Source organism: Colletes gigas, unplaced genomic scaffold (genome assembly GCF_013123115.1).
Source record: "Colletes gigas isolate AHSC1104 unplaced genomic scaffold, ASM1312311v1 Colletes_gigas_Sc00008, whole genome shotgun sequence".
Taxonomy (NCBI): domain Eukaryota; kingdom Metazoa; phylum Arthropoda; class Insecta; order Hymenoptera; family Colletidae; genus Colletes; species Colletes gigas.
Window position 1 is genome coordinate 1,336,272 of NW_025106637.1, and position 25,833 is coordinate 1,362,104.

Sequence of the window (25,833 nt, forward strand, 5' to 3'; positions counted from 1 at the left end):
TTGCTTCACCGAGATCGCGTATTGTAACAGGGAAACAATAGACTGGATAATTGCAACGTAACGACATTGTTATATAATTTATTGCAGCGTACAAGCATCGCTTCCGTGAAATATTCTAACGTTGCTTTATTAAAATTAATTTTTTCAAAGAAACAAGTTTGGAAAAAGGGTTTACAAAAGGATTGCAACAACGTCTTGCTTATACATATTGTTTAAATTATTATAACTCCAAATTAACATCGTTAACTTAGCCTTGCGGTACAGCGAAGTCATTAGTATGAATTCCACGCGCGGACTTATTCGATAAATTAATATGCGATCCCCGTTGGAAACGAATATTTTCTGCCTGCGTACAGCATTGTCGCACAATGACACAGTACTGAAAGGGGTTAGTCGTGACTGAAATTTATCCGATGAGTCTGCTACCTACTTTGATCAAGACTCGTAATTAAAATCTATGAACTTCGCTGTACGAATAGAATTGAGCAGGCATATACATTTAATAACAATTCTCTACCCTGTGTCAAGTTTCACCCGAGAAATTAATTGCCGATTAACGACGCAATTTGAACGTCTTCTTTTCTTAAAACAGAAGCTAGAAACTAGACTCCGACGTTTTGACCCCTTTATGTTGTTTACTTTACTGTTGCATCGTGCGCGTCTGCTTCAGCGTTTAATGAATTACGACGTACGATGATCTTAAAATTTGCAAGCGAAACGGGGCCAAAGGAAAATTAATCGATCAAGTAGTATGTAGGTCATTGCAGGCCACAATTTCGTTGATAGCTAGACGGAAGCCATGATGATAGATTAACCGAATGAAATGAAAAACACGTTTCGCAACTCGCAGTCGTTAGTACTTCTTCAAATAATACATTTTACGGCCTTCGTCGCGTCACGGGATTTTTACGATCTTAAAATAATTAATCGATTTTTTCCCCTCCGAACGCGCGTTGCACTCGTTGAAAGAAGCTCTTAACGCTTTGTCACAGTCGTCGGAATACATGGGTTTAGGAATAAGCGAATTAAAAAGAATTGTCTGGGAATAAAAGAGACCTGAGGATTCAACGAAATTATTCTTCTTTCAGATGCACGTTACGCCCGTCAGTTAAGCTTTCTCGATTTGTATAATTTCATGTTTTATGGGTAATACTCATTGATTCCTCTTTCTTACATTTTCTGCGTGTTAAATATAACGAAATTTGAAAGATGACTTACAGAGACTTAAAGTAAGCTGCGCGCAAATAGAAAATGAGCTGAAATGAGCTTTAAACACGCTTTTCTTGAAACTATGTTGCAGAAAATTGCTTCCGCGGTATCGAAAGAGGTAATTGACCAATTTACGTGGAATTTTATATGCGTGTTCTACGAACATCTTCGTAGCCCAAACCAGGATTACAAAAATATCAGATTCTAAAGATAATTTTGTAGATTAAAAATTCAGACGCACACTCGACTTACGTTTCGTTCTATAACTTTTTAAATAAAAGCACTACATATTTTTGGTGCAAAAGGAAGGAACAGCCCTTTAAGTATTCAACAGGAGCCCTTTTCTGCGAGGGTTTTCAAAAGTCGTATCACGCTGTTTCTACTTTATTCGTTCGCGGAAGGAGAACGGAAAGAGGTGCAATATATCTTTGCATGAATGGAGCACACAATAAGAAAAATCGCCGCGAGCACGGTGCCCTTAAGCAAATTAAAATTAATTTTTTTCCACGGACTGGTAGAACCTTCTCTCGCAGATTTCGAACATTTATTACGAATATTCATATTCCCGCATAACCGGAACAATTGTTCATCGGGTTATGTTTTACATTAGCGCGAAAGCTAAGAAATATCTTCCACTTTATCATTCTTTTCGCTCTCGTTCGCCCGAGGAATAGGGCGAAAGACACAATTACAGTTTCCTGACCAAAAATCTCTGTTTATTCTTCTTCTATACGTTTAACATTGCTATAAAATGCAATGGATCATAGGACAAACATAATTAACGCCCACTTTTACTGAATATAAACAGTTGGCTTACGTATTTATGAGTAAAAGTATCATTAATTCGGAGCCTGTGTACTTTTACTTGTGAAACTGGTATGCGTTATAACAATTTGTTCACGCTTTTACCGTAACGATTTTATCTCGTAATCTCGCGATTTTTACGAGAAAGATTTTTATACGAAGCTCGTTAAACGGTTTGATTATTTAAGGAATAAGCGTCTTTGGGCGGTGCAACGCGTCGGAGAGCGTCGATGAGGGATAGACAAGACGGGCACGTAATTGTAGGCGCGGCGAAGATGCCTCGACCGTGCCTTTTCCATTTGTCGAGGCAGCCAGCGTCGAAGCATCTTATACCGTTCGTCCTCGTGGGCATTCCAAGCGGGAATTCTCGAAAGCCAGTTGTGCCGTAGAAACACGCGTCGCGGCCTGCCGTTCGCTGCGACTTTCGAGTGCTCGTAAAACCGACGTTTTCTCGCTTTGTGCCGCTTTCCTGTGCACCGAATTTTCTCGCCAACGGACCACCGACGAATACCAAAGTGCCGTAACCCACTTGACCCCGACGCCCTCAGGTACCACGGTCAAATTCCGGTGAGTAGCAACTACCTGTCGAGTACCTGTTACCGTCGATCTCCAAATCGCCTCTAAACGAGCAACCGTTGCCCTGTTAACGGGAAGAAACGTACTCGAGGACGTCGAAATTCTATTTAACTTCACGGCTCGTCGATCGTTTTTTATTCGTTTGCTTAACAAAGGCTTGGCCCGCAGTCTCGCGCGAGCAACGCGCTTAATATCAATCGGTTCTATTTAAAGTTCGAGTCACCATCGTAAAATGTGGACCAATTAGTTTTGCTTCGAGAAAGGAAAAGTAAACAAATCGTAACGAAATGTAAATTAAATTAAATGAAAAAGAAAGTCGAGAAATCTTTCTGAGAGATGAAATATTAATAAAAACTAAGCGGATTGAATTAAATCGAAATTAATTTATTTTGCTCGTGCAAGACTGCAAATCGAGCCGTTTTTGTTATTGTGCCAGGGATGTATTGTAATTGCACACGATTAACGATTCGTTAAGCATCATGGAAACGACCTGCCAATAGAAAATTCGCGATTAATGTCGGGCGCATCGTGTTCATGGTTGCAATGAACTGATAAGTTAATTAAGTGTGAAGTAGAGCATGAGTTAAGTGACCGAGTGGCGCGTGACGGATAAAAAGATATTACACGCAATACTAAACGATTTCCAACGCTTCTTATGCGCCCATTGGAAACAATCGCGGCCGATTTGCAATCAAAGTATTCTCATTTGTACGATGAAGAAATGTAACTTTTTGAAAACTTCCAATTTAGAATTCGTTTGAAACCTTCGCTTCTGAATAGACGGAATTTTTATTCCACCGTCCGACGTTTCTTCAACCGCCCATACTTCAGCGAGCTTCGCGAACGAACTGTATTCGTATTTTCGTCATTAAAAAATGTCAAAGCGTGGTAAACATCGTGTACAATTCTCTGCTAAAATCTCGGATTATTCATGCTTGTACGTTCCTTGCAAAAAGTTCGCAAAGAACGGGTTTCTTTTTGCTTCCGAAACGGGGAACACCGTTACGAGCTTTTCGAAACGTCCGCAGTAATTTCCAGTGAAAATGGTCGACGGTGCCGCGAACGCGAGATCGATGGATCCCGGCTTCCAAGCAACAGCGTTTCGTTGACACGGTTCGCCAGCAGCGATAATCGAAGGTTTCGAGGCGGAAGCGACGATCCTCGCTGTACAACTAATCGAAACAAAGGAGTTGTTCGTGCAACAGGACGTCGGTACTTTCGTTCGCGAAAACTTGCGGTGATCCTCGACTTGGTTCGGTCGGGTAACGATCATGCGGAAACGTACCCGAGTACGAACACAGCCTTTGGGCGTTTGCGACGACAAACGTCCGTTCCGTGGTCGATTCTATTGACTCTGGAGAAACCACAATAGCGGGTAATCCATTCGCGAATCGCATTCCTGGACGAGCGTGTCGTACACGGCGTTCCTTCCAGCCCAGCGGCGGGAAAAGTGCTCGGTCGAAACTTTCTAAGCGTATATCGTATCGCTAACCGTGGCCAGCAATCCATGATCGAGATACCCGAGCGAACACGCCGCGGGGTGCGAGTCCGTAAAATCGAGCTCGAGAGATTCGCGACGTCGCACGTAGGGAAATTTCCCTGTAATCTACTCTCGTAAACATATTTTCTCAGCCCCCCCGGACGATGTGATCATTGGATCTAAAATAGATCTCGAGTTTCACGCGTTGACTCTTCTCTATTCTCTGGTCTAGCTAGAAATCCCCTCGACGTGTGTTCAAATTATTTAATTTATAAAACAATGCCATTTGAAAAAATTGTAATCACCTTGAAACACTGGAGATTACGTTACCGGAATGACCATCACCTTTTGCGTAATATAAAGCAATAATAAGGAATGTTCGTGGTAGCCGAGGCCTTGTTTATGCATGCATCCCACGCCTCTCGACTATTAGATCGACCCGATTTCACCGTTGCTCGAATTATTTCTCTCTAACGATTATTGAGAAGTCGTAGAATTTATTTCTCTATCAGAGATAATCATCTTGCGGATGAAATACAAATAACGTGGCTGATCTACATTTGCACCAATATTTCGTCGAGTGCATCGTTGCGTAATCGACTTGCATAACCGGTAATTTGATCCATTCCAGTTTCGTCAACATTTTTGCATACGAAGGCCGGCGTATATTACCCAACTTTGCTTACGTTAAAAGGGTACTCGCGGAATTCGTGGATTTCCGCGACAGGTGTTCCGCGGTTGCGTCACCCCGCGCGAAAGAAGAGAAACGGGAACTCGAATTATCGCTATCGTTGCGCGAACAACAATCTAGCGAGGTTCGAAGATTGTCAGTGTTTATCTCTTCCTCACATACGGTCACTCGCGGTCAGCAGGTAGTACCGTTGCTCGTTTGCTTGGAATTGGACGTATCTGGATACCAAGCAACCGTTGGTTCGCGCCGTGAAACGCCATTCGTAGGCGAATCGTTGTTGCGATTATAGAGAAAAGAACCGCGTGGTTGGCCAGCGAACTCCGTTAAATCGCGTACGCGGCCTTCTTCGAGTTCTTTGAACGATTCGTACGCGGCCTCGGTCAATTCTCTAGCGGGACACGAGCGCCCACGTAAAAATAGCGGGAACGACGACGCGCCGAGCAGAAAGTACAATGATCGAAATGGCCACTTTTCGTAATCGCCAGGAAACATTTTTGCATAATCTGCACATCCTACGGAATCAGGAAACAATGGCTATTTAAGCGTCGTACGATGGGAAAGCTGTTCACTTAATGAGAATTTAACGTTCGTTTGTTCAATTATCAGTATATTTGTTTCCTTAAACGAGTGCAATCCACACCACTCGTCACTTATTCGTATAGCCTTTTTGCATTTTTGCATTTTTCATTGGATCGATTTTCAACCATGATTTCCTTGGAATAACGGAGGTTTGTGTAATAGAGGCTTTCCTTTATCATAAATTACCATTTTTATCATTTTCGTCTCCTTGGAAATTCCCTGCAGTCGGAAATAGGCGTTTAAAATCGCAACTACTCGAAGCATTCGAAGCGTAATTCTCCTCCGGGTTATTTTGCTCGCATTTCCGACGGTCAAGTAATGCAACAATGCGGCAATGTTCCGTCACGCGGGCGTACAGTCCAAGGAAATTGTTTTGCAAGATTCTGGATCGCAAGGATCACGAGGTGGTAGGGCAAGGACCCTGTAATCGATATTCTCACATTCCTGTCGAATTTAGCACGAGCGTATAAACTCCCGTAATACGATAATGCGACCGCAAAACGTGACTCGTCCGCATACTGTTCGCGCGAACAAGGCTCGAACCCATCTTGACCGTTCGATTTTTAATCAAAATTATTTCCGAATCTTCGAGGAACCAATCGCTAGGATGCTGAATCATATCGTTGTTTATCTTCGAGTAAATTGCATCGCCACGTCAATAAATAAATGTCTGGAATTCGCTTAAAATAGAAATCATAACGGTTGCAGCAATAATCGAATCGTCGAAACAAATGAAAGTGTCCATGACTAGGTTAGTGTCGAAATTAGGCGCACTAACTTAGCTCGCGTACGTATACGTAATCCGTGTAACTTCCAGCATTCCACTCGATGCACGCCTCACGGCAGCCTCGACGATTAATAGAGATGACATAGCTGCTTATTAGCATGCCATCACAATTCTGGCAGTCGTCTGACGGAGGAGATAGCGAAGTTACTGTCCTTTAACACGCTCACTGCCAGACCGAAACCGTGAAACTTTCTACGCGGCCAAAAAGATATTATTTAAAGACAAGCAGAAGCAACCGAAAGTTCGTACGAAGCTTTCTTGTGCTCCAAAGTTTTGGGCGGCAGCGTAAACGATGTAGCTAGTATTTTATTCATAGGTGGAGCAATCTCTCCACGGCGAACGATATCGGGGGAAAGTCTTTTACGGATTTACGAAGCGAGCCAGATTGCAAATAAATGTCAAAGATGCTCGCCTTTTACTCCGTCTCGGTCGAACGAAATTGCTAGGGATGTATTAGTATTAATGGTATCTGCAATGTTTTGTTCGTATCTTCTTAAACTGCATGCGTTTATCATTGCTTGGTATAATCTTGTACCGTAAATGCTACGCGGGAAATAACGAGTACAATTTATAGGATGAATTTTGTATGTATTTACCGCCCGAACCTGAATATTTACAATGTTTGCACGCTCTTATGAATATGGACAATTCGAGCGACCGTGTCGAGCGATGTACCCTGTTGGGAATTGTTTATCTTTTTAACGGAAGCTCGAAGAAAATTGGTTTGCAGAACGTCCAATCGACCGACGATTTGATGTACAAAAAAAGAAGCGAAACGGGTGTATAAAAAAGTCAGCGACTGATCGCCTAGTTTACTAAGTTTAGCAATCCGCGATAATTACCCGGGGGGGAAATGAGATTTGTTGAAAAACGAAACTACACCGAAACGACCGGCGCGTTCGTGAGATTTCAGATAAGCTTTCATAATTTCGTGACACCTGTCTTTCAACTTGTTTTCTTTCCGTGCCTGCATTCCAGAGAAAGTTAGCCGCGATGATTTGGCACGCAAGCGAGCCGCGTACTCGTTCGCTTGTGCGTACTTACGTTTCCATCGCGCGTTAGCCTGCGGGCGTACAGCTGCATGCTTGGAAACTTTGACCATACGCGTGGACGACAGTGACACGTTTTAATTCGCCATTTTAAACGGTCCGGAATAGTTCAATTCGCTCCGACAAGAAGATCAGCTGTTTTATATTTTATAGAATATTTTCCAAATTGTTATAAAACGCGATTATGATTGGTATAGCTGTAGTTTCGATCGTTTGAGCGTGTGGAAACGTATTAATTCCGATAACGCGGTATTCGTGTCGGCTCTCAGATGACAAAAACGTAATTTGTCACGCTCACCCCCGATGGACCTTCGTCGAGTAACCAGCCCCGGCCACGGGAAATCTCGAATTCAGTTTGAAATCGGAACCCGTCGCTGGGAATAGCCGGGAACATCGGCTCTCACTTTCGGCAATGGGCTTCCAACAGTGTATTTCGTTTGATCCGGCCAGCGCCGAAATATGAGTTTCACGGACCCCGTAGAGGAAAAGATCCGACTATCGGTTCGTTCCTGCGAATGAACGATGGAAACGTCGAAAATCCATCGACATTCCCAGCTATCAGCGTCGAAAACGCTGTTAAAGTTCCTGGCGATTACGGGCTTTGCTCTTCAAAACTGCAACCTGTTTTTTTTCGATTAATTTTAGTTCATTTTTTATTTTTCTTATTTATGGATGTTTTCGAAACATCAAATTAAGGGGATTTCAAAACTGGTTTCATTAATATTATATTTGAAACGACTTCGAGCGAATTAAGTAATGATTTCGAAATCAGTGGAATAAAACATTTCGCGTTGGAAGGAAGGGAGCAGGAAGTAACTTTCTTACTTTATTTGTATTAATGAATAAGACGTTCAGCGACTGCCAGCCAAGAAGGAATAGAAGTTTGAAATAGCAGGTGCAAAATAGGGAATTTTTAACCGTTTGATAATCAGAATAAGAATCAGCGGCCGATCTCACATACATACATTATTTATTATTCGGGCGTCGAATCGACGGGATCGACAGTTTTCGTCGAGTCGATTCGAGAGCGCCTTGGCTCAAAGTTGAATAAGTATTCGAGCGTTGAATAATGCTTCTTTATGTCGATAGAAATGCCCCCATCTTGCTAATCGAATCAGCACATTAACGGGTACGTGATCGGGGCTATTAAATCGACGATATTTGCGTTCGATTTTGCAAATCGAAGGAGAACTCGCGACGAGGATCGACACCCGCGGTGAAACAGGAGCGGCTTCGGGGGCCACGCCTCGCTAGGTTCAGATACGCTTTAGAAAGGCGAATCACTTCGACGAGCAAAAACCTTTCCAACGCCCTTCACTTTTCGCGGGAAAAACGGAATTCGCGATGCCTCCGTGAACGTTACGGGCAATCGAATCGCCCAACCGCGGATCGGCAAGATTCCGTCTGAGAAAATGCGAACGGATCTCGTCGCGATAGGTTTGCACGGTCCTCCTCAGCGAACGGATACTCTTTTGCGTATCGTGGCCGAACGAGATACCACTTTCTTTCGCTTTCCACGAAAAACATTTTCGTTCGAATTTCAGCGGGAAAATGCCACGGTTCGCGGCTCAAAGAGTTTTCAAGTGCCGGCGCGCATTCTGCCATTGCACCGAAATGGAAAGCTTTGCGGAGTTCCACGATATAACAGAGGCAAATTTCATCAAAAACGTTTTTGATTTAACTTCCTAGAAATGTTGTTGACGACGGTGCTCGCGGAACCCTGTCAAAGGGTTCAATTACAGGACTTCCCGAGAAGACAAATAGATTCGGTCCGGTCCTTTGTTGTTCCCATGGTATTGAAATTGTTTACGGTATTTGGTGACGCGCCAAATTTGAACGATTTTCGCGACTCTCCCCTATATTTTTCGTAAACCGCTGGAACGATACGATTCGAGATCTATTATGGTAGCGATATATCAAGCGGGAGTGTATACCGCGTTCTAGGGGGAAATTTCGCGTACGACTTCTTAGGAAATCGACAGATTTATGGCCCGCGAATTGAATATAATTCTCCGTTGCCGGTAATCGATGAACACGTCCGGGCAAACTGCGATTCTCCATCAGACGGGACAGCAAGTTTCGTCGACAACACGCGTAAAGATGCTTGATTTGTTGTATCGCCGCACGTTCAACTATTTTGCGGCAATTCCATCGTTTCTGGTCGCAGTTGAATATACTATGCCTTATGGTATCATTATTGATTGATCGGCTGTCAGCAGCATTCGTGCACAGAATTACGTTTCGCGGTGGATTTATACGGGCTGCGTGCAACCGTCGAAAACATTTGGACCGATAGAACAGACGTATAAATTGGGTTTCGTGTAGGAGAATACTGGTCCCTTTAACCCCTTCGTTAAAAACGACGTTGACAAAAGATATCGAAAAGCAATATCTAGATATTATAATATCGTCCTGAACGATTGTTTATTCAAAACTGGCGTAATTCGGCGTGGAGTAACGATTGTCTCGTTTTGTATACCTTGAGCGCTTTTTGTTTCAAACGCGTCCTAGTCAAAGGGTCAACTGGAGTTCCACGGTCAGGAGACCGTGAGAACGAGACCGGTAGACTCGTAGAATTATGCGAGCGTGTTTCATGGTACACCTGGCCCTGTCAAAACTTGCAGTCCTTTGAAGGGAAGTGGTTGAACCAGACCGTTGATTCCGAGTTGCCGATAGGGACACAAATTAATTTAGCCAATGTGCAAGCTGGGAATGTAATTTTCGTCGAGGTATTTTTGCTTGAATCGTAACTATTTAGGGGACGATTAGTTTATAAAAGGAGTGTCGTACTCATTCGCCACGCGTAGCTAATTTGAAAATGTGATGGTGCATCGTATTGTATTCGCGTGAGAATCTCCGGTACGATATTCAGCGTCGTGACGCGTCGCAACGACGATGAGAAACTATTTCGGCGCATTGCGGAAGTAGATGGGGCCCCCGTGCGAGCCGGCTCGAATTGCTGGTTAATTGAGATGTAACTTCTGCCACCCAGATCGAATATTGCCCAGGAGGATGGACGTTGAAACCGGGGCCATTTTGGCCCTACAAATATTGGCTCTCTGTTCGATCGTCGCCGCCCTGTTGGCCTATCTAATGCGGCAATCGAGGAACGCCACCGACGAGTACGAGTCCCGTAACAAACGTCACGTGCTCGTTACCAGCTGCGACACTTGCGTAGGCCTGCAGATCGCCCTTGCGCTCTACGAAGTTGGTTACAAGGTAATTATCCCACGTCCCACGAGAATCCCTCAATTTGCGTAACGGTTTCGTTGCAAGGATAATGAACTGGGAGCACCGCGTACCGAACATTTTCCTGGTTTATTGGCATAAACATTCTCGAGGCGGAGCCAGAGATAAAAATCTGGACCGTTCAAATCACCGGACGGCTGATTGAAGTCCACCCAACGAGACACCGGTCTGTTGATTTTCGAAATAGAGACGCGATTCGAGCTCGTCCTTTGAAACCTCCTTTGCGACCAAAGTAGATCTACGGCCCTCCAAAAATCACTCTGGAAACATTTTAGGGCTAAGTGCCGTAATATTTCTGATGGTCGTGTCAGAGTAAAACGCGTGGCTACGAGTAGTAATTGCTTTCCCTTCCGTCTCGATGTGTACGAAATTGAACGTGCTAAATTTAACGCGCCGCGATCCAAGGGGTAAACGCAACCCCTCGGGCAACGTGCAATTTCTAGTCAAGATGTAAATTGGAGGACAAAAGATGTCGCGTGGCTGTAATCCAGCGACGAAATCAATATCGCAACGTTAACGTTGACTGTCTACAGGTGTTCGCCGGTCTGCTGGATCCCTCTGGCAATTCACCATCGATCAAGCTCCTGCGAGCGATGGAACAGCAGAGAGAACGGGACGAGGAACCGGCGGACGCGACCCTGGGCAATCCGCAGGATCCGGAAGTACGTGCTCGTGGCCAAATCGTGCCATTGGAGCTGGACCCGACGAGGGAGGACAGTTTACGCGCTTGTTTGGACGCAGTTAGAGCAAAACTTCCGGCTGGCGAGGACGGCAAGCAATTGTCGATTTAATGCGGCTCGAACGGCGAAGATTCAACACGCTCCGCTGACCGTCCGGCTCCGTTCATTTTCACGCGATCTAGCTGTAAATATTTGCATGGCAATGTCCAGCAGTGGACACCTTTCAGGCGTTTTTAACCGGAATAATTACTCCGCTTCCTTTGCCTCTAATTGGATCGACATACCAAATCCAGTGGCTTCCCTTTTACTTTCCTACGCGGTGAAAATCATACCGCGACGCAAACATTGTCTGCTTCTTTCCTGAATATATATATTCCTCCATATTTTTCCAGAAAATCGCGAACAAATTATATGGTTTCGTAGAAAGCTTCGTAGGGTGTCTTTGTCCTTTTTAATGAAGTGATTCTCGTGCCTCTATAGTTTCTACGACTGGCTGTGTTTCTTTATACGTGCCTTTTGCTATCCGTCGCTATCGAATGAATTACTTAGCTACTTAACAAAAACCTGCGCTACTCAAAGGGAACGCTAATTAGCCATCGCGTGATATTCAAGCTCCGTTTCAGAAACTTCCTGCGCTACCGTCAGTCAATGGCCGTCTAGAAACTCCTCTGGCTATGCATTTCGATCTTTATCGTTGGCGTATTATTTCTATCGTTAATTAGCGGCGGTATTTCCGCCTACTTCTATGAAACTTAGAAATTTTGTAATGTTTTCAATTTTCTGAGTCTCATTTAATCAGTCGTTGAGCTCGAGTGCTTTTTCTGCGCTCTGGAAAATCACGTTTAGGCTTGATGCTAATCCCAAGTTAATCAGCAATATCCAAACTATTAGAACCAACCACCTGCGATTGTATATTATCATAATTATAATTCCACGTAGTCGCAACGCAGGTTCTTCAGTTTCCACCAACGTTGCACAATAATCTGGTCTTTGAGCACAGATTAATTAATTTCCTTGTCCCAGATCTAAGGAATCAGATTCGTCGAACACAATACCGCAAATCCACTTGCTTAGAAATCAAACCTAATATGTTTTTTCCTCGGCGTAGTCGTAACAGAGGTAATGTTTATTGATCGTGAAAGCAACGATGCAAAGGAACGTGCTTATGAGCCATAGAAATGCTTGGCAAACCGTTAGCGTTTCAGCCACGCAGGACCGTAGCCTTCCTCGGAACGGAAACGTAGAATCGAGTGAAAACATGGACATTGCAGGCAGTGTTAGGTAACGTTGGTCCCTAGATGATGAATATAGAAGAGAAGAAAGTAGAATAAATATAAAAAGCAGAGGACGATTCCTGTTCTTACGTGTAACGAACGCCATAATGATCTTGCAAATCGAACACCGTGCACCGATAGCGAGCAACAATGCAAAGACGAAGGCAATAATTGTACCAGCAATGAATCTGGCCAGTCGTTTCGGGTTCGATATAATGCCCTGCGGATTTTATCGGTCGCTGTAAATAGAACGCGAGGAAAGGGGTCTCGAATAAGAGAAAAGAGAGCCAGAATAGAGTTTCCGGACACGGCGGCCGCAAAGATTCGCGGATGTAAAATACCCTCGCCTCTCTGGAAATTGTTCGGTTAAAGCGAACGGTTTCCGTGGTACGGGGGTCTGATAACCGATCGTCGGATGCAATGAATTTGCTTTTATCGATTTTCGTTGGCCCCGCGTGTACCCTTAGCGATCTTACGCGACTACGGTACAACGCAATCGTGTTGCTATCTCCTCCGTAAATTATTTCCAACACCGTGCACGGTAGTAGTTTCCAAATCCTTTTCAAGACACCCCTCTAAAAAAAGAAGCAAAAGCCTCTGCATCCCGGATAGGCGGTAGCTTTGAAACGATACAAGACAAATACACTCGGAGAGTTGTAAATCCTCGACGATCGTTGGAAACAGATCGAGCGTTTTATTTCTAATAAAGAAGTAAACGGGGCGGTCGTCTAATTTCCGGCGTTCCTTTTCTTCCTCCGGAATCAAGGTGACCCATGCTCGGCGAACATTAATGCAGCTTTAACGACGCGTTCGCGAACTTCCGAGCCGGACCGATGCGCTGGGACGTCGCGAATTCCGTGAGGCAAAGTTCCATCTTCGCCGCGTCTGCCGCGCCGTACGAAAGCGGCCGCTTAAAGTACACCGAAGTTTGAACTTTACTTAATTACAGGTCTCTGGGCAGTTGTGCACACCGGCGGCTTGGCTCTTCCTGGTATTATAGAGAGGCAGCCGAGTTCCGCGTGGGAATCCATGTTGCGACACAACTTGGTCGCGCCGCTTAGAACTGCCAGAGTGTTCACTCCCCTGTTGCGCGCCAAAAGAGGTCCGTTTATAGCCTACAAATTACAGGATAGACCAGTTTAACTCTTTGTGGCGCAACAATTTCGGTCTTGACACCCTTCCGCGCCCAACGAGGGTCAAGAAATTGATTTCCATACTCCCCGCTATATTTTAACGAACGTTTCTAGGCTTCAGGGTTAGCAAAATTCTATAATAAAACACGCGAACGGTTTCCAAATGGTCGGTAAATCTAAATAAGCCACCGCGCCACAAAGAATTGATGAAACCTCGAGCCACGACGCTCGGACAAGGCGGTTCGGATGATCAACGTTTTTACGTTCGGCTGTAAAGGCGTTTTATGTTGAAGGTCGCATCGTTCTTTTCGGCGATTCCTCGACAAGCTATGGGACCAAAGCTGGGACAGGGCTGGTGGCGTACAGCGCCTCGCGGAAGGCCGTGGAAGGGGCTGCAGAGGCATTAAAGTGCGAGCTACAGTCCTCCGGAGTCGACGTCGTTCTGCTTAAACCACCGCCAGTGAATCCTCTTATTCTTTATAGCGCGCCCGTTCTCAAGACGTAAGGCTTCAAACATTATTTACAGACTACGGAAAGCAAGTTAGTTCGCTGAACACCGGAGGTGTTTGAGTTCCGACTGTAATTTGAATTGCGTTCGTGCAGGGGTGATTAAGAGGGGTTTTAAGACCTTGGGAGTTTATAGCGCTCACCCGGAGGAGAATGCTCAATTAACATAGATGCTAAAATGAATCTGTTCTCGCCTTTATAAGAAACGCTCGATGTGTCTTTTTTCCAATTAAAGTAATGCTCGACGAGTAGCATAAATTCCTGAAGTCTTACATTTTCTTTTGCTATGCGTAGCTATCGTTTTAACGCAAACATAAAGGTAACGTAATGTTTGACTTGCGCTTCGAATAATACGGAAACGATGCCTTTGTAGATCCGACGTAGAATCTGGGGTAGTGTCATCCGAGGGAACGTGGACGGCTCCTGTGTCGACTCACTCCATCCAGAGCTCGTTAATTCCAGCACTTACGGCACCCTGTCCACGCGACTCTTACGACATGGCGGCTAAATCGAGACTTTTCTGCCGATGAATCGCCTCTCGATCGGGTCGGGACGCTAACGAAGGAAGCGTGCTGTTACATAGAAGACTTAATTAATATCGTGTTAGGTCACGATCAGCCAGTAATACTTCGTAAGAGTAATGATCGCGAACGGAACCACGTTGACTTAATATTAATTAATCTTCCTCTGCGCCCGTCGATGGCCGATTAGCAGCGTTAACTGCATCCGTGGCGTCGTTGTTTCGACGCTTTCGGTTTTCAATATCTTTTCAGCCTGAACGACGCGCCTGAGGCACAATACTCTAAGAACAATGTACAGTTTTGTAATTAATACAACGTTAACAAAAACTTGGGATCGTGGTCTAAGCGTTTTTTTGATCGCAAACTCTTCACAGTTGACTAAGATTGCCTAACTCCTATCCACTGTCGTTTGCACCGGTGCCCGTAATTATTCCATTCCTATTAAGCAATTTCCAATCGAACAGCAGGATTAATTTGGAAGGATTAGCTTTGGAAACTCATCTATCGTATCAGAATTGATAGCTTCCAATTCTTTAGCGATGAAACGAGTGCCTCGATTATTAGAGAGATCTGCCCAGTGATCCTCTCGGTAGTTTTCGAGGAAGAACTTCGGTAGAAGCAATCTGATAGCGTCCGTTGCTTTTTGCTACCTCGGTGCTTCAGCGTTGGCGTTTCCGTCGACGAGGATAAGTAGCAAGGAGTATCAACAAGTACTTTCTAACAACTTTATGCCGTTTTTGAAACGTTTCCATCGCATTCCTCTGACGTTTCAACACGATGACGCCAGATTGCAAATCTTTTGGGAATGCTGGTAAAGAAGGTCTACGCGCACAATAGACGGTAAAAATCCGGAAAACGGTAATGCTCGAAGCTTGGTCAGGACGCGAATCGCGCGAGAAGTGGGCGGTAACGAAACGTTTACGCGTCTTAAAATATTCCGAGGTTCAACGTCGTCGTTGCATAAAACTCTATTCCAATTACTCGATGGACCGTGCATAATCTTTTTCCGATACTTTCAGCGGGAACAAGAAGGAAGCGCGGAAAGTCGACGAATTATAAAAAACAAAAAACCTACGTTACCGGGTTCCCGTCGAGTAAGCAGCCCTTAGAATGCACGTAATTACTTATATAATCGCGATGGATCCGTGATAAACGTTACGTTAATGCTAACTGCCCGGGACATTTATTAATAATGCATGAGGCAATTCGTCAGAAACATTTCATTACTCGTTGGCAACGTATAGCGGCGATAATCATTGAATCAGTGAGGCAGAGAGGGAGAGAATATTTGACTTTCCATCGAATCGATAGATTACAATTCAGCGAGAAATGAATGTATCATGCGAACGAACGGTACGCGGAAATGCAATAAATTCAACAATAAACTGTATTGCCAGGCTGGGATGCAGCTATTCAGGCGACATATTGACACTCGTTCGCTCTATCGTCGAATACGCGCAATTTATTGCTCATTAATCACGACAGTCCAATTTGCGTTGCCGATCGAATATACGATAGGGCGGTTTCTTTAATGGAATCGAGTGGAGCCGACGCGGGAATAATTGTAGCCCTATAATTTTGGAATTATCGCAGGTTCCCCGGGCTGATTAAAACTACTAAAGCATCGGGTAATGCGTTCGCGTGTGTAGCCCTCCGCTTCGGATAGTTACGAGTACGACTTGAAATTAAAATTCCAGTTCGCGTGAGGCATTCGTAAATCACACCGGGCGTTTTGCGTGCGTTTATCGCTGGAGGAAGTGGCGTGTACAAGATCTCGTCAAAAGGTTCGAGGACTTCGCGTGTAAATCGTTTATTATTAATCTTAACTCTCGTACATCTCTCTCGACTTTGGCGTCTCTTTGAAACCGCGATGTCGAAACAGGAAGCCCCGATTTCTCGCCTGGCCAAACATTTTGCAACCGATTTTTGCGGAGCAATATCGGTATCTAGCCCCGTATCTGGCAGTGACGAAAACCAGAGTCATAATACAGCCATTAAAAACAAAACGATTATTCGCGAGAACAGTGCCACTGTAAAGTCTCGACTCTCTCTCTCTCTCTCCGTCGTGATCACCGATGAGGTGTGGCAAGCAAATTAATGCTTTAACGAGACCGTTCTGTCGTCCGGCGAACGCTCCTATAAAACGAGATTTTCGCTATCGAGCGTGCAGTCCATCGACGGTCCTCCGAGGAAGCAAATATGGCGCTGGTAGAGGTAAATCGTAAATTGGTCGACCAAGAACGGAAAGCATCGACGTCTAACAATTTGGGAATATCGTCGAACGGATCGAAACTTCAGACCCGGCTAAATCCAAATCGATCGTTCCAATTTCGAGCCGAAAAATATCGGGGGGGAGGCCAGCTTTTGTAAAACGGATCACAGTCGCTGTGGCAAAGTATTACAAAGTCGTGACCGTAAAGTAAGGGCGCGGCGTGTTCCGGAGGTCTTTATGCGACTGGCAAAAGCGTCTCCGCGGGTCCGTTCCGCGTACAGCCCTTGTTCCCGGTCAAAGAATAATGGTCCACCCTTTGCAATTCCCCCGCAGCTCAAACGAATTTCCATCGTGCCATTTTCGCCCCGACTTTCGTGATTAATTTTCATAATACTTTAAGCACACCACGTCGTTCACCATTTACACCGGAAGCTGACATTTTGTTTCCCCGCTTTCTGTTCCCAGAGACTGATCGTTCTTGCATTGATCTGCGTCGCGGTCAACGCTTATCCTCAGGGCTATCACGATGGTACGAACGAAAAACTAATGTTAGAACCTCTCGTTACCAAGCACTGAATATTCGAGTGCTCCAAAAGTTTCTAACTTAAGAATTTTCACGGGAAAATTCATAGGTTTGGTCTTGCGATCGAGGGGGTGAGTTTGATCCATCTTGAGGCAATAGGTTTCGTACGTTTATTCCAACCCGTTCGATCGCAAGAGCAATTCTCTATTAAATTGGCCCGTGGATGGAAGAGGTTCTATCATATTTCGATGTTCAAAGATTTGAACGATCGATTTCAGGCGGTGGTGATGGGGGTGGACACGGACACGAACACGGACACGCGCATTCCTTCCACCACTTCTCCGGGCCGGTAGTGGGCCATCACGAAGAGATCACCTGGAAGGACAAGCACGGCCACCACCACCACGATTTCAGGGCTCACCCCAAGTATAAGTTCTCGTATGGCGTGGACGATAAGCACACGAAGGACCACCATGGACAGCACGAGCATCGCGACGGTACGCATCGAGCTCTCGGAGCATTGATTAAGCACCGGAAAGAAAGTATACCGAAACTCAATCTCGAGCTCTTAATTAGAATCTCAAACTAATTGGACGGTCGACCTTGCTCTTAATTAGAACTAGGAGCAGATTTGCCCGTCGACGAGTTCTCGACGCAACTCGCGGAGATATTTTACGTGGGCGTTTGTTGGACAAAGCGTTTTCTAAAGTTCAAGCTTATAAGAATAGAATATTTATTAGAAATGAGTCCAACAATCGTCAACGCGAATTCTGATGTGGATTACAGGAAAAGAAGTCGAAGGGGAGTATCATCTTCACGAGCCAGGCGGCAACGTGAGAACCGTGAAGTATCATTCGCATCCTCACGGTGGATTCTTCGCAGAGGTCCACAATTATGGTGGAAATGACCACTCCGGCGGCACTTACGGTGGCCACAAGCACAAATAAGGGACGCAAGGCATGAAAAACTACTAATTTAGTTGCAGAAATATACTTCTTTATTTATGTTATTGTTACATTCAGGGTACTTTGTTTTGGAGTGGTCCTCCGCGATGAGCGGAGAGGTCGTTCCCGTTGTTGCACCTTTGTGGATCGTTAAACGCATAATAAATGAAACCAGTATTCTTTTGCTGAACCTTCGCACGACCAACGATTTTTTCCTATATAAAATACGAGTCGAGGGCTATCTTGGCATATTAATATTAACGTATTCGTTAGTTAGAGGCTTAATATATATCTGTGCATATTGTTATCTACGTTACATAAGCTTAACTAAATGACAAACCGAAATGAACAACACCACACAGAATACTAACAAAGAATAATAAAGGAAAGAAAAAATAAGTGAGTCCGTCTATGTAAAACCAAATCCTGCCAGATCCTAAAGATCTTTTTACACGTTTGCAACGATCACCCAGTAAAATTAAGAGAAGCATTGGATGAGGTTAGAGGGAGGAATAATTACGAATCCTCTTTAATTTCTCGAGCGCAAACAAACATTCCGGAGGGTGTAAAAACACCCCGCGTGATTAACCGAGGGTTTGTAACGGTAAAAAGGTTGACGCGAGAGTACGTCGATCGCTGGAACAAATGAAATTCGACGTTCGAATTGGGTGCAACTGCGTTGCGGGGGGTAACGCGGTCGCAAGAACCGGGATCAAGACAGGATCGTAAAGAGATCGCACACCCCAGTTTCGTTACTGACCCACTCTAGCAAATCCCGCTACGAATTCCCATCACCGGTAATTGCAATGCGCATTCGCTTCGACAATTTCTACTAAGTTTGCGCAGTGGATGATATTGAGTAGACACGGCTCGCCGTTGAAGCACAGACGCCAACTTTCCCGGAAGCTCGAGGCTTTCTCCGAGGACTGGGCCAACAAAGATACACCCAGAGTTTCCCCCGTCTTGAGGAACGAGTAATTAAAACTAACTGTGCGTTGCGTTTAAATATTTCTTCTCCCTTTCGCGAAAATATTCGTTCGAGTTAATTAACTAAAAACCCTTCGAAGATACACGGAGCCTATTTATTTCATACCGATGTAAACTGATGGTTAAAATGTCCAACGATCGAGGTAGAAATTGCGTGGTCGTGGAAGGGATAAAGAATACTGGTTGCAAGTAGCGTTTTCGCGTTGCAGGGTCGATAATATTCCGCAAAATACACGGTCAGGGGAACGAAGACCGAAGCATGGTGGAATTAAAATAGAACGCTCGGCTCGAGGAATTCCGACGCGAGTCGAAGAACGCAGCCGTCACCGGGCACGAATAGAATTACAAACTAATTACGTACGGCTGTCGCTTCTGGAACGAAAGGGCGGAAAGGTGTAGCTACGTTGAATACAAACAACACCCGTTTGTTAGTCGCGAAAAAAATCCCGCTCGTTCGCCGGATGCACGTGATTCTTGCGTTTCACGACGGTGCACCGTACTTCGCGACGCCTTCCGCTTCTGCACTTCTAATACGTCGTTCTCGCATCGACGATTCCAGCGACAATCCAGTTGCGACTCGAAGCTTGTTAAAGTAATTAGCATTCAGAACAGGCTGTCATTTCCATCCTCTACGGAGTGCCGGCAAAATCGTTTCGACTTTAAGGGAGGCACGGTACTTCGTATCGTTCTTCCCGACATACCTCTCGCGAAATTCACATCTTCCCCAGACGCAGGGTACTTTGTCCTCGTAGTTAAGGGATGCATTCGCGATTAGAACAAGTATAATATTTTAGAAGTTCAGGAGACCTTTGGTCAAATATCGACGTTGCACTGGTGGTTCGCTTCACGGTACGGCGATTAAATATTGCTCTCATAACGCAATTGTCGATCGAAATCCGGGTGGGTCGTGTTGAAACTCTTATACTTTCTATCATAAAGTATAACGAAACGAAAAAAGGTGTCCGTGACATAGAATTATGCAATTAGATACTCTTGCTGCTGAATAGTATAAACAACAGCCATTGAAAGTATTGTTACGAGCAACATAATATCTGTTTCCATCGAGGGAGAACCGGTTGACGCGCAGTGTGTTATTTCGCAGAATTAATTGAAGAACAACGTTCTGTTCGGCCGCGACGCGAACAATCGCGAATGCTTATGACTGTCGGCATATTTGCGGGCACCTAATTGCAGCGTAAATATTTCAATAAACGGCCGAACCGTGTGGTTCGCGAGGTTCGAATGCATCGCGACACCGAGCCACCCTCCGTGTGCCCACGCACAAATGACGCATATCCGTTCCGCGTACGAATGCGCGCTGCAACGCGCCGCGCGGATCGATACAGTCGTTTGCCGAAGAAAACGGATGGATTACGAGTTCTGCTGCGTGAAATAACCTCTTCTCGGAGGAAGTCGGGAGCCGCGGGACTCGAACGACCCCGTACCCTCATCGGTTATCCCGAGGGGAAAGGATTGTCCTCCCCCGCCGCGCCCCGGGCTCGTCCCGAACGAATGCATTTATTTAATTAACTACATTACACGGTCCCTCGTTATTTTAATAACGTTATCTCGCTCCCCCCCATCGAGATTAAGCTAATTATAATTTCGCTTCGCGCGCGACGAGCGAACCGTTTTTCGAATATTTCGCGGGCACCGTTCGCCAGCGTCGTTTCCGGCAGGGACAATCCTCTCGCAGACGTTCCGTTATCGCGGCCCCGGGCACCGACGAAACAAAATATTTCCTTTGACGCTGAAAATGAAATTGCACCGGCCGTATTAATTACAACGCTTTAAACGAAACTTTTAATCGCGACGGACGAATAAGGGGAAAAGCTCCACCGCGGGCGAACCGTCCGTCCCACTTTGACAATTTCAGACCCGATTAAACGTTGACTTAAAGTTGTACGAGGCGCGTTTCAGCTACTTACTTTAGGGTACCCGCTTGAAAAGCCCTCGTGGAAGTTCGAAGACCTTTAAAGGCTCTTTGGAAACGTCGATTCAGCCCCCCCGCGATCGCGTAAGTGGCACGAGCTACGCACACGGCTGTTTATATTCCGGTTAAAGAAAACGCGACTTTTCTACGTCCTAACTGTTGGACGCGCAAACAAGGCGTTGATTTAACGTCGAATTAAACGAATATAACCACGCTATCAAAAGCAGGTCGACACACGGTGCCTTTGTGTTTGATTTACCAACGGTGCGTCACCGTTGTGTACATATTTCGTCGAATCGCTTTTTGCATCGGCGCATAGCAAACACCGAGCGGGCAAAAATACTTCCGCGACAGGATCAATAGAGCGGAATCAATAGTCGTTTCGGTGAAACGGCGGTCCATGTGCGTGCAAGGTTTGTCGTTATGTTAACAACCGTCAAAGAAACGCCATACTTATGCAGAGAACGCCGATCGGCCAGTAATAGCCCTTTTTTCCCCCATCTCGGAGTTAAGTAAGACCGCTGCCATTCCACCTGCCAAAAACGACCAACGCTCGCTGGTATATAAAGTCTTACGAACGTGTGTCCAAGCATCACTTCATCACGATCCTGTGAACACTGTCAATATGGTAATCAAGGTACGCATAGATCAGATATAACTGTATCCATAAATTCTGGATCTCTTATTGCTCGAAACACGTTTCTGTCGAGTACAAATAAGGTAAAAGAGTCGCTCAACTCTGCAGAGTGCAATTGAGTATTCGGTAAATCGTTTGAAAAATGAATTAAACACTACGCGAGCGGATAGAGCCGAAGTCTCGATCGGAATGGGATTAGCACACGGGATAGATTTTTTCCCTCCGTGCAATATCCGTCGTCCAAACTTTTCCATTGTGAAAATTCACCGTTCCGTCGATAGTTTGTTTTAGCTTTCCTGGTTGGCCTCGCGGCGGTGCAAAGCGGATCGGCGGGACACGCTCACAGTTTCGCGCATTTCCATGGCCCCGTCGAGGGTCCCGCGGAAGAAATCTCGCACCACGGCAAACATGGACACCACCACGATTATGTGGCCCACCCGAAATACGACTTCTCCTACGGCGTGGAAGACCATCATACCGGCGACCATCACGGCCAGAAGGAGCACAGAGATGGCAAGTAGACGGCTTATCGTTTTTACTCTGAAACCCTAAACCTCCCTCCATGTTCTTATTTTATATAATAAGGGTGCACTCTTATCGTCCACCTGCAGGGACCTCGTAGCGGAAGAAAGTAAATTATAGATGCAAATAAATTCCGTTCAACAGGTTCCATATATTATATCCCTCTAGTGCTGTATCGTCGAAGAACGTAACTTCGAAGATCTCGAATAATTTTAAATTTCGATTCAATGGACCATTGCGTGGATCAGTGATTTCCTCTTTGATTTTCAATCGTCGTTCGACGTTAAGTGCAGTTCTTTTCGAGCAGGCAAGAACGTGGTCGGTGAATACTCGATCAAAGAACCAGGCGGCAACGTGAGAGTCGTCAAGTACCACGCCGACCCTCACGGAGGATTTTTCGCTTACGTTCACAATTCCAACGGCAACAATCACGAGGGTGGCACTTACGGTGGGCACGGAGGATCGCACGGCCACGGACATTATTAATAATTTCGAACGAATCCAATTGTTATCTTTGTCACGATTACTGAATATGCAACCGCGCGTTCGGACCAAAGAAGATCGAAGCCGCTCGCGCGGTGTCTCGTTGTTCGCCGGCTACACTTGTTATCGTTCTTGTTTTAACTATTGAATATAAACGTATGCTAAAGAGCCTCCCGTCTATGTCTCAGTCATCCCTTTTCGCTTTTATGATGACAGGTACCGTCGCAATAAAGTTATCCGTGTCAGAGATATACGAGATTCGTGATATTTTTATCAATCGTCCACGCGAACGAGGAGCTTCGTAATTTCTTTATAAAGCGACTGATATAAGCCTCGTGTCGTCGTTATCGGGGTTTTGAAAAATTCCTGACTATTGCTTCCGCCTTTCATCGACTAATTCGCGCAAATTCGAGGACCCACTCGAAGCCCGTGTTTACCACTCGGTGGAAAATTGGTCCACTGAAAAATCCAGGTAGACGTTCGGAGTTCGAACACAATTTAAGAAATCGATAGAACCTATCGCAGAGCGCTCCCCATTAACCCAGAAAAATGAAGACTTAATGACCACGATTCGGTCGATCTCTTTCTATTAATACATTTAACGAGTCTCGAGTCGGAATCGTTTGCTACCATAATCTTCCGTGGTTCTGTTCGTCGTGACGGACTTCGTTTGGGGGTCCATTACAAACATTTTCGAGAAAAAGATTCTTTACCGATATGTTTACTCGTGCACCTCGTCTCTGGTTCGACTACTTTGAAACAAAAATACACACTCGACAGGTATTACCGTCGATAATGTTAGGAGTACCGATGTTACATCCACCCTTCTGCATAGTTCTCTGGTCTGTTCGACTCCCCCCGTAGCCACCGACACGCTGCAAACTTGCGAACAGTTACGAAGGAACTTTCCGAGTTTAGTTTCTCTCGTCGTTCCGTCAATGTGATAAATCGCGCCTTTTCCCCAAAAGAAACAGACAATTCTTATATCTCCGTCCAACCAGGTGGATAATTTCTTAGTTGTTGAGACCAGAATCCGATTAAAAAGTGTACTTCTTATACTATGGTCCGGATTAAACGTTTCTAGAATCTTTTATAAGGGTGGAATCGATATTGAACGTAACGTAATCCTATTAGATTTAGTACGATCGCTTCTAGGATGCAATTGCTTAAAAGAGTATCGCTCAGTTTCTAAGATGTTACTGCTAATTTATCAGAATTGATTTCTGGACGGGCGCGAAGTTGTATTCCCCGGACTATCGGGTTGCTCGTCGTCAGAGATGCTTCAAATCCGTTTCCTCCTCGGGTTGTTTAGGGTGTCGAAAGGTAACCGGAAGGCACCGACACTATCGTGAACAGGGATGGCGGCGGCAATACCCATCGGAGCGTGGCCAGGATCAGGCGTCGATCAGAGGGTGGGTACGAAGTTGTCAGAAACAGGCGGCAGCAATAATGCGCGATGGACGCTGTAGGGCGCGATCGATTTTCTCGATCTCGAGAGAATGGAGTCCTTATTATTCCAGCGCGAATGCGGCGGTTCGGGGGTAGCTTCGTTATTCGATTCGAAGCAACGGTCGCTTCGAATCTGCTGGCAACCCCAACCCCCCCGAGTTCCAGCTCTTTTATGCCCCGCTCTTTCTTCTTCTGCTTTTCTCTTCTTCAGCCTACTTCCGTGTTGGTAAAAATCCAATTCGTGCCGGCGCGTTGCATAGGGAAATAAGAGGACGAGACGGTGAATTGGTGGTACGTAACGAACCTACTCCCGCCGCGGGCTATCAGCCTCGGTTTAAGTAAAACGCGATCGTCCGGGGGACGCGTGCTATCCGATGTTTCCGTTCCGTCGAGATCCTTCGAGTAAATTCATTTTTAACGTCAGACTATTAAAAGAAATCAAAAGTATATTGCCTGATATTAAATAGTTTCTACCTAGGGATTTTGCACTCCAAATTAACCCTTTAATCAAGTTTTTCTACAAATTGTTCCGACCTGTTTCCGAGCGAAACGAAGCTTCCGCGGTAAATATGCAATCATTAAACCGTTATAATTCTTGGCGATGCAAATATTTGTGAAAGCGCGAACGTAGGCTGCGAATAAATTATTCGTTACGAGGCAGATGGAAGCTTTTCGCATTAAACGTAGAACCATTAAACAACTGTTTACAAGCATGGTCCGCCGTTTGAAATTGTAAGCGAAAGAAAATATTTGTAAACGTGTAAAGCCCGGCAACGCAGACTGCGAAACAATTATTCGTTGCGGAAAAACAGTTCCGCAAAGATCACGTAGAAGGGTTGAATTTAATACGGTGCTCGACGTGATGGTCGATCGATTCACGATAAATTGAGAATTACCTCGACGATCGGCCGCGGTTCGTACCGTGACGCTTCGATTCTTTACGATCACTTCATCGCGTCTTGGTTAATTCAGCGTTCCATTTCGCTATACTTGGAGGCGAAGCTTAATCTTCTGACCTAATTATTTATATTTTACGTGGGGAAATCCTCATGGACACCCGCCGGCGGGTAGTGCCGGACTCTTACCGGCTAAAACCCCACGGTAACCTACCTTAGGCACCTGGCGGGGGACCGGGAACTCTAGCGAGAGATCGCAGAGTCCCCCGCCAGGCTGTGCCTTTTCAGAACTCTCCCGGTGGGAGGCACTCCTACCACCTCATTCCCACTCAACAGCAGGCGCATTTTCACCAGAGTCCGCGGCCCCGTCACATGGGACTAAGCCTCTGCTGGCTTCTGCTGACCACTGCTGATCATCCCCGATGCTTCCGACAACGTACAACGATTACTACTTGTTACGGCTTGCCCCTGCTGGTCTCTGCTTGCCTCTGCAAGCCTCTGCTGTCCCCTGCTGGCCCCTGCTGGCCCCTGCTGACCCCTGTTGACCACTGCTGACCACTGCTGACCACTCCTGATACTTCTAACAACGTACAACGATTACTACGTGCTACTGCTTGCTCCTGCTGGTCTCTGCTTGCCTCTGCATCCCTCTGCAGGCCTCTACTGCCCCCTGCTGACCCCTGCTGACCCCCCTGAGCCCCCTGACCC

At 45.6% G+C, this 25,833-nt stretch overlaps 3 protein-coding genes across 3 annotated transcripts; all 3 read left to right on the plus strand.

Annotated features, from left to right (window-relative positions):
* The first annotated feature begins 2,385 nt into the window (after window positions 1-2,385).
* On the plus strand, window positions 2,386-14,818 carry LOC122396745 (D-beta-hydroxybutyrate dehydrogenase, mitochondrial). Its single transcript, XM_043395393.1, has 6 exons — window positions 2,386-2,580; window positions 10,168-10,394; window positions 10,958-11,195; window positions 13,328-13,480; window positions 13,805-14,012; window positions 14,392-14,818. The coding sequence occupies exons 2-6, from the start codon at window positions 10,188-10,190 to the stop codon at window positions 14,546-14,548; spliced, it is 963 nt and encodes a 320-aa protein (XP_043251328.1). The 5' UTR covers window positions 2,386-2,580; window positions 10,168-10,187; the 3' UTR covers window positions 14,549-14,818.
* A 1,920-nt stretch (window positions 14,819-16,738) lies between these two features.
* Window positions 16,739-18,221, plus strand: LOC122396961 (adult-specific cuticular protein ACP-22-like). Its single transcript, XM_043395759.1, has 4 exons — window positions 16,739-16,753; window positions 17,217-17,280; window positions 17,553-17,771; window positions 18,061-18,221. The coding sequence occupies exons 1-4, from the start codon at window positions 16,739-16,741 to the stop codon at window positions 18,219-18,221; spliced, it is 459 nt and encodes a 152-aa protein (XP_043251694.1).
* A 3,542-nt stretch (window positions 18,222-21,763) lies between these two features.
* On the plus strand, window positions 21,764-22,783 carry LOC122396962 (cuticle protein 19-like). Its single transcript, XM_043395760.1, has 3 exons — window positions 21,764-21,775; window positions 22,057-22,288; window positions 22,605-22,783. Exons 1-3 carry the CDS (start codon window positions 21,764-21,766, stop codon window positions 22,781-22,783), a joined length of 423 nt encoding a protein of 140 aa, XP_043251695.1.
* The last annotated feature ends 3,050 nt before the right edge of the window (window positions 22,784-25,833 follow it).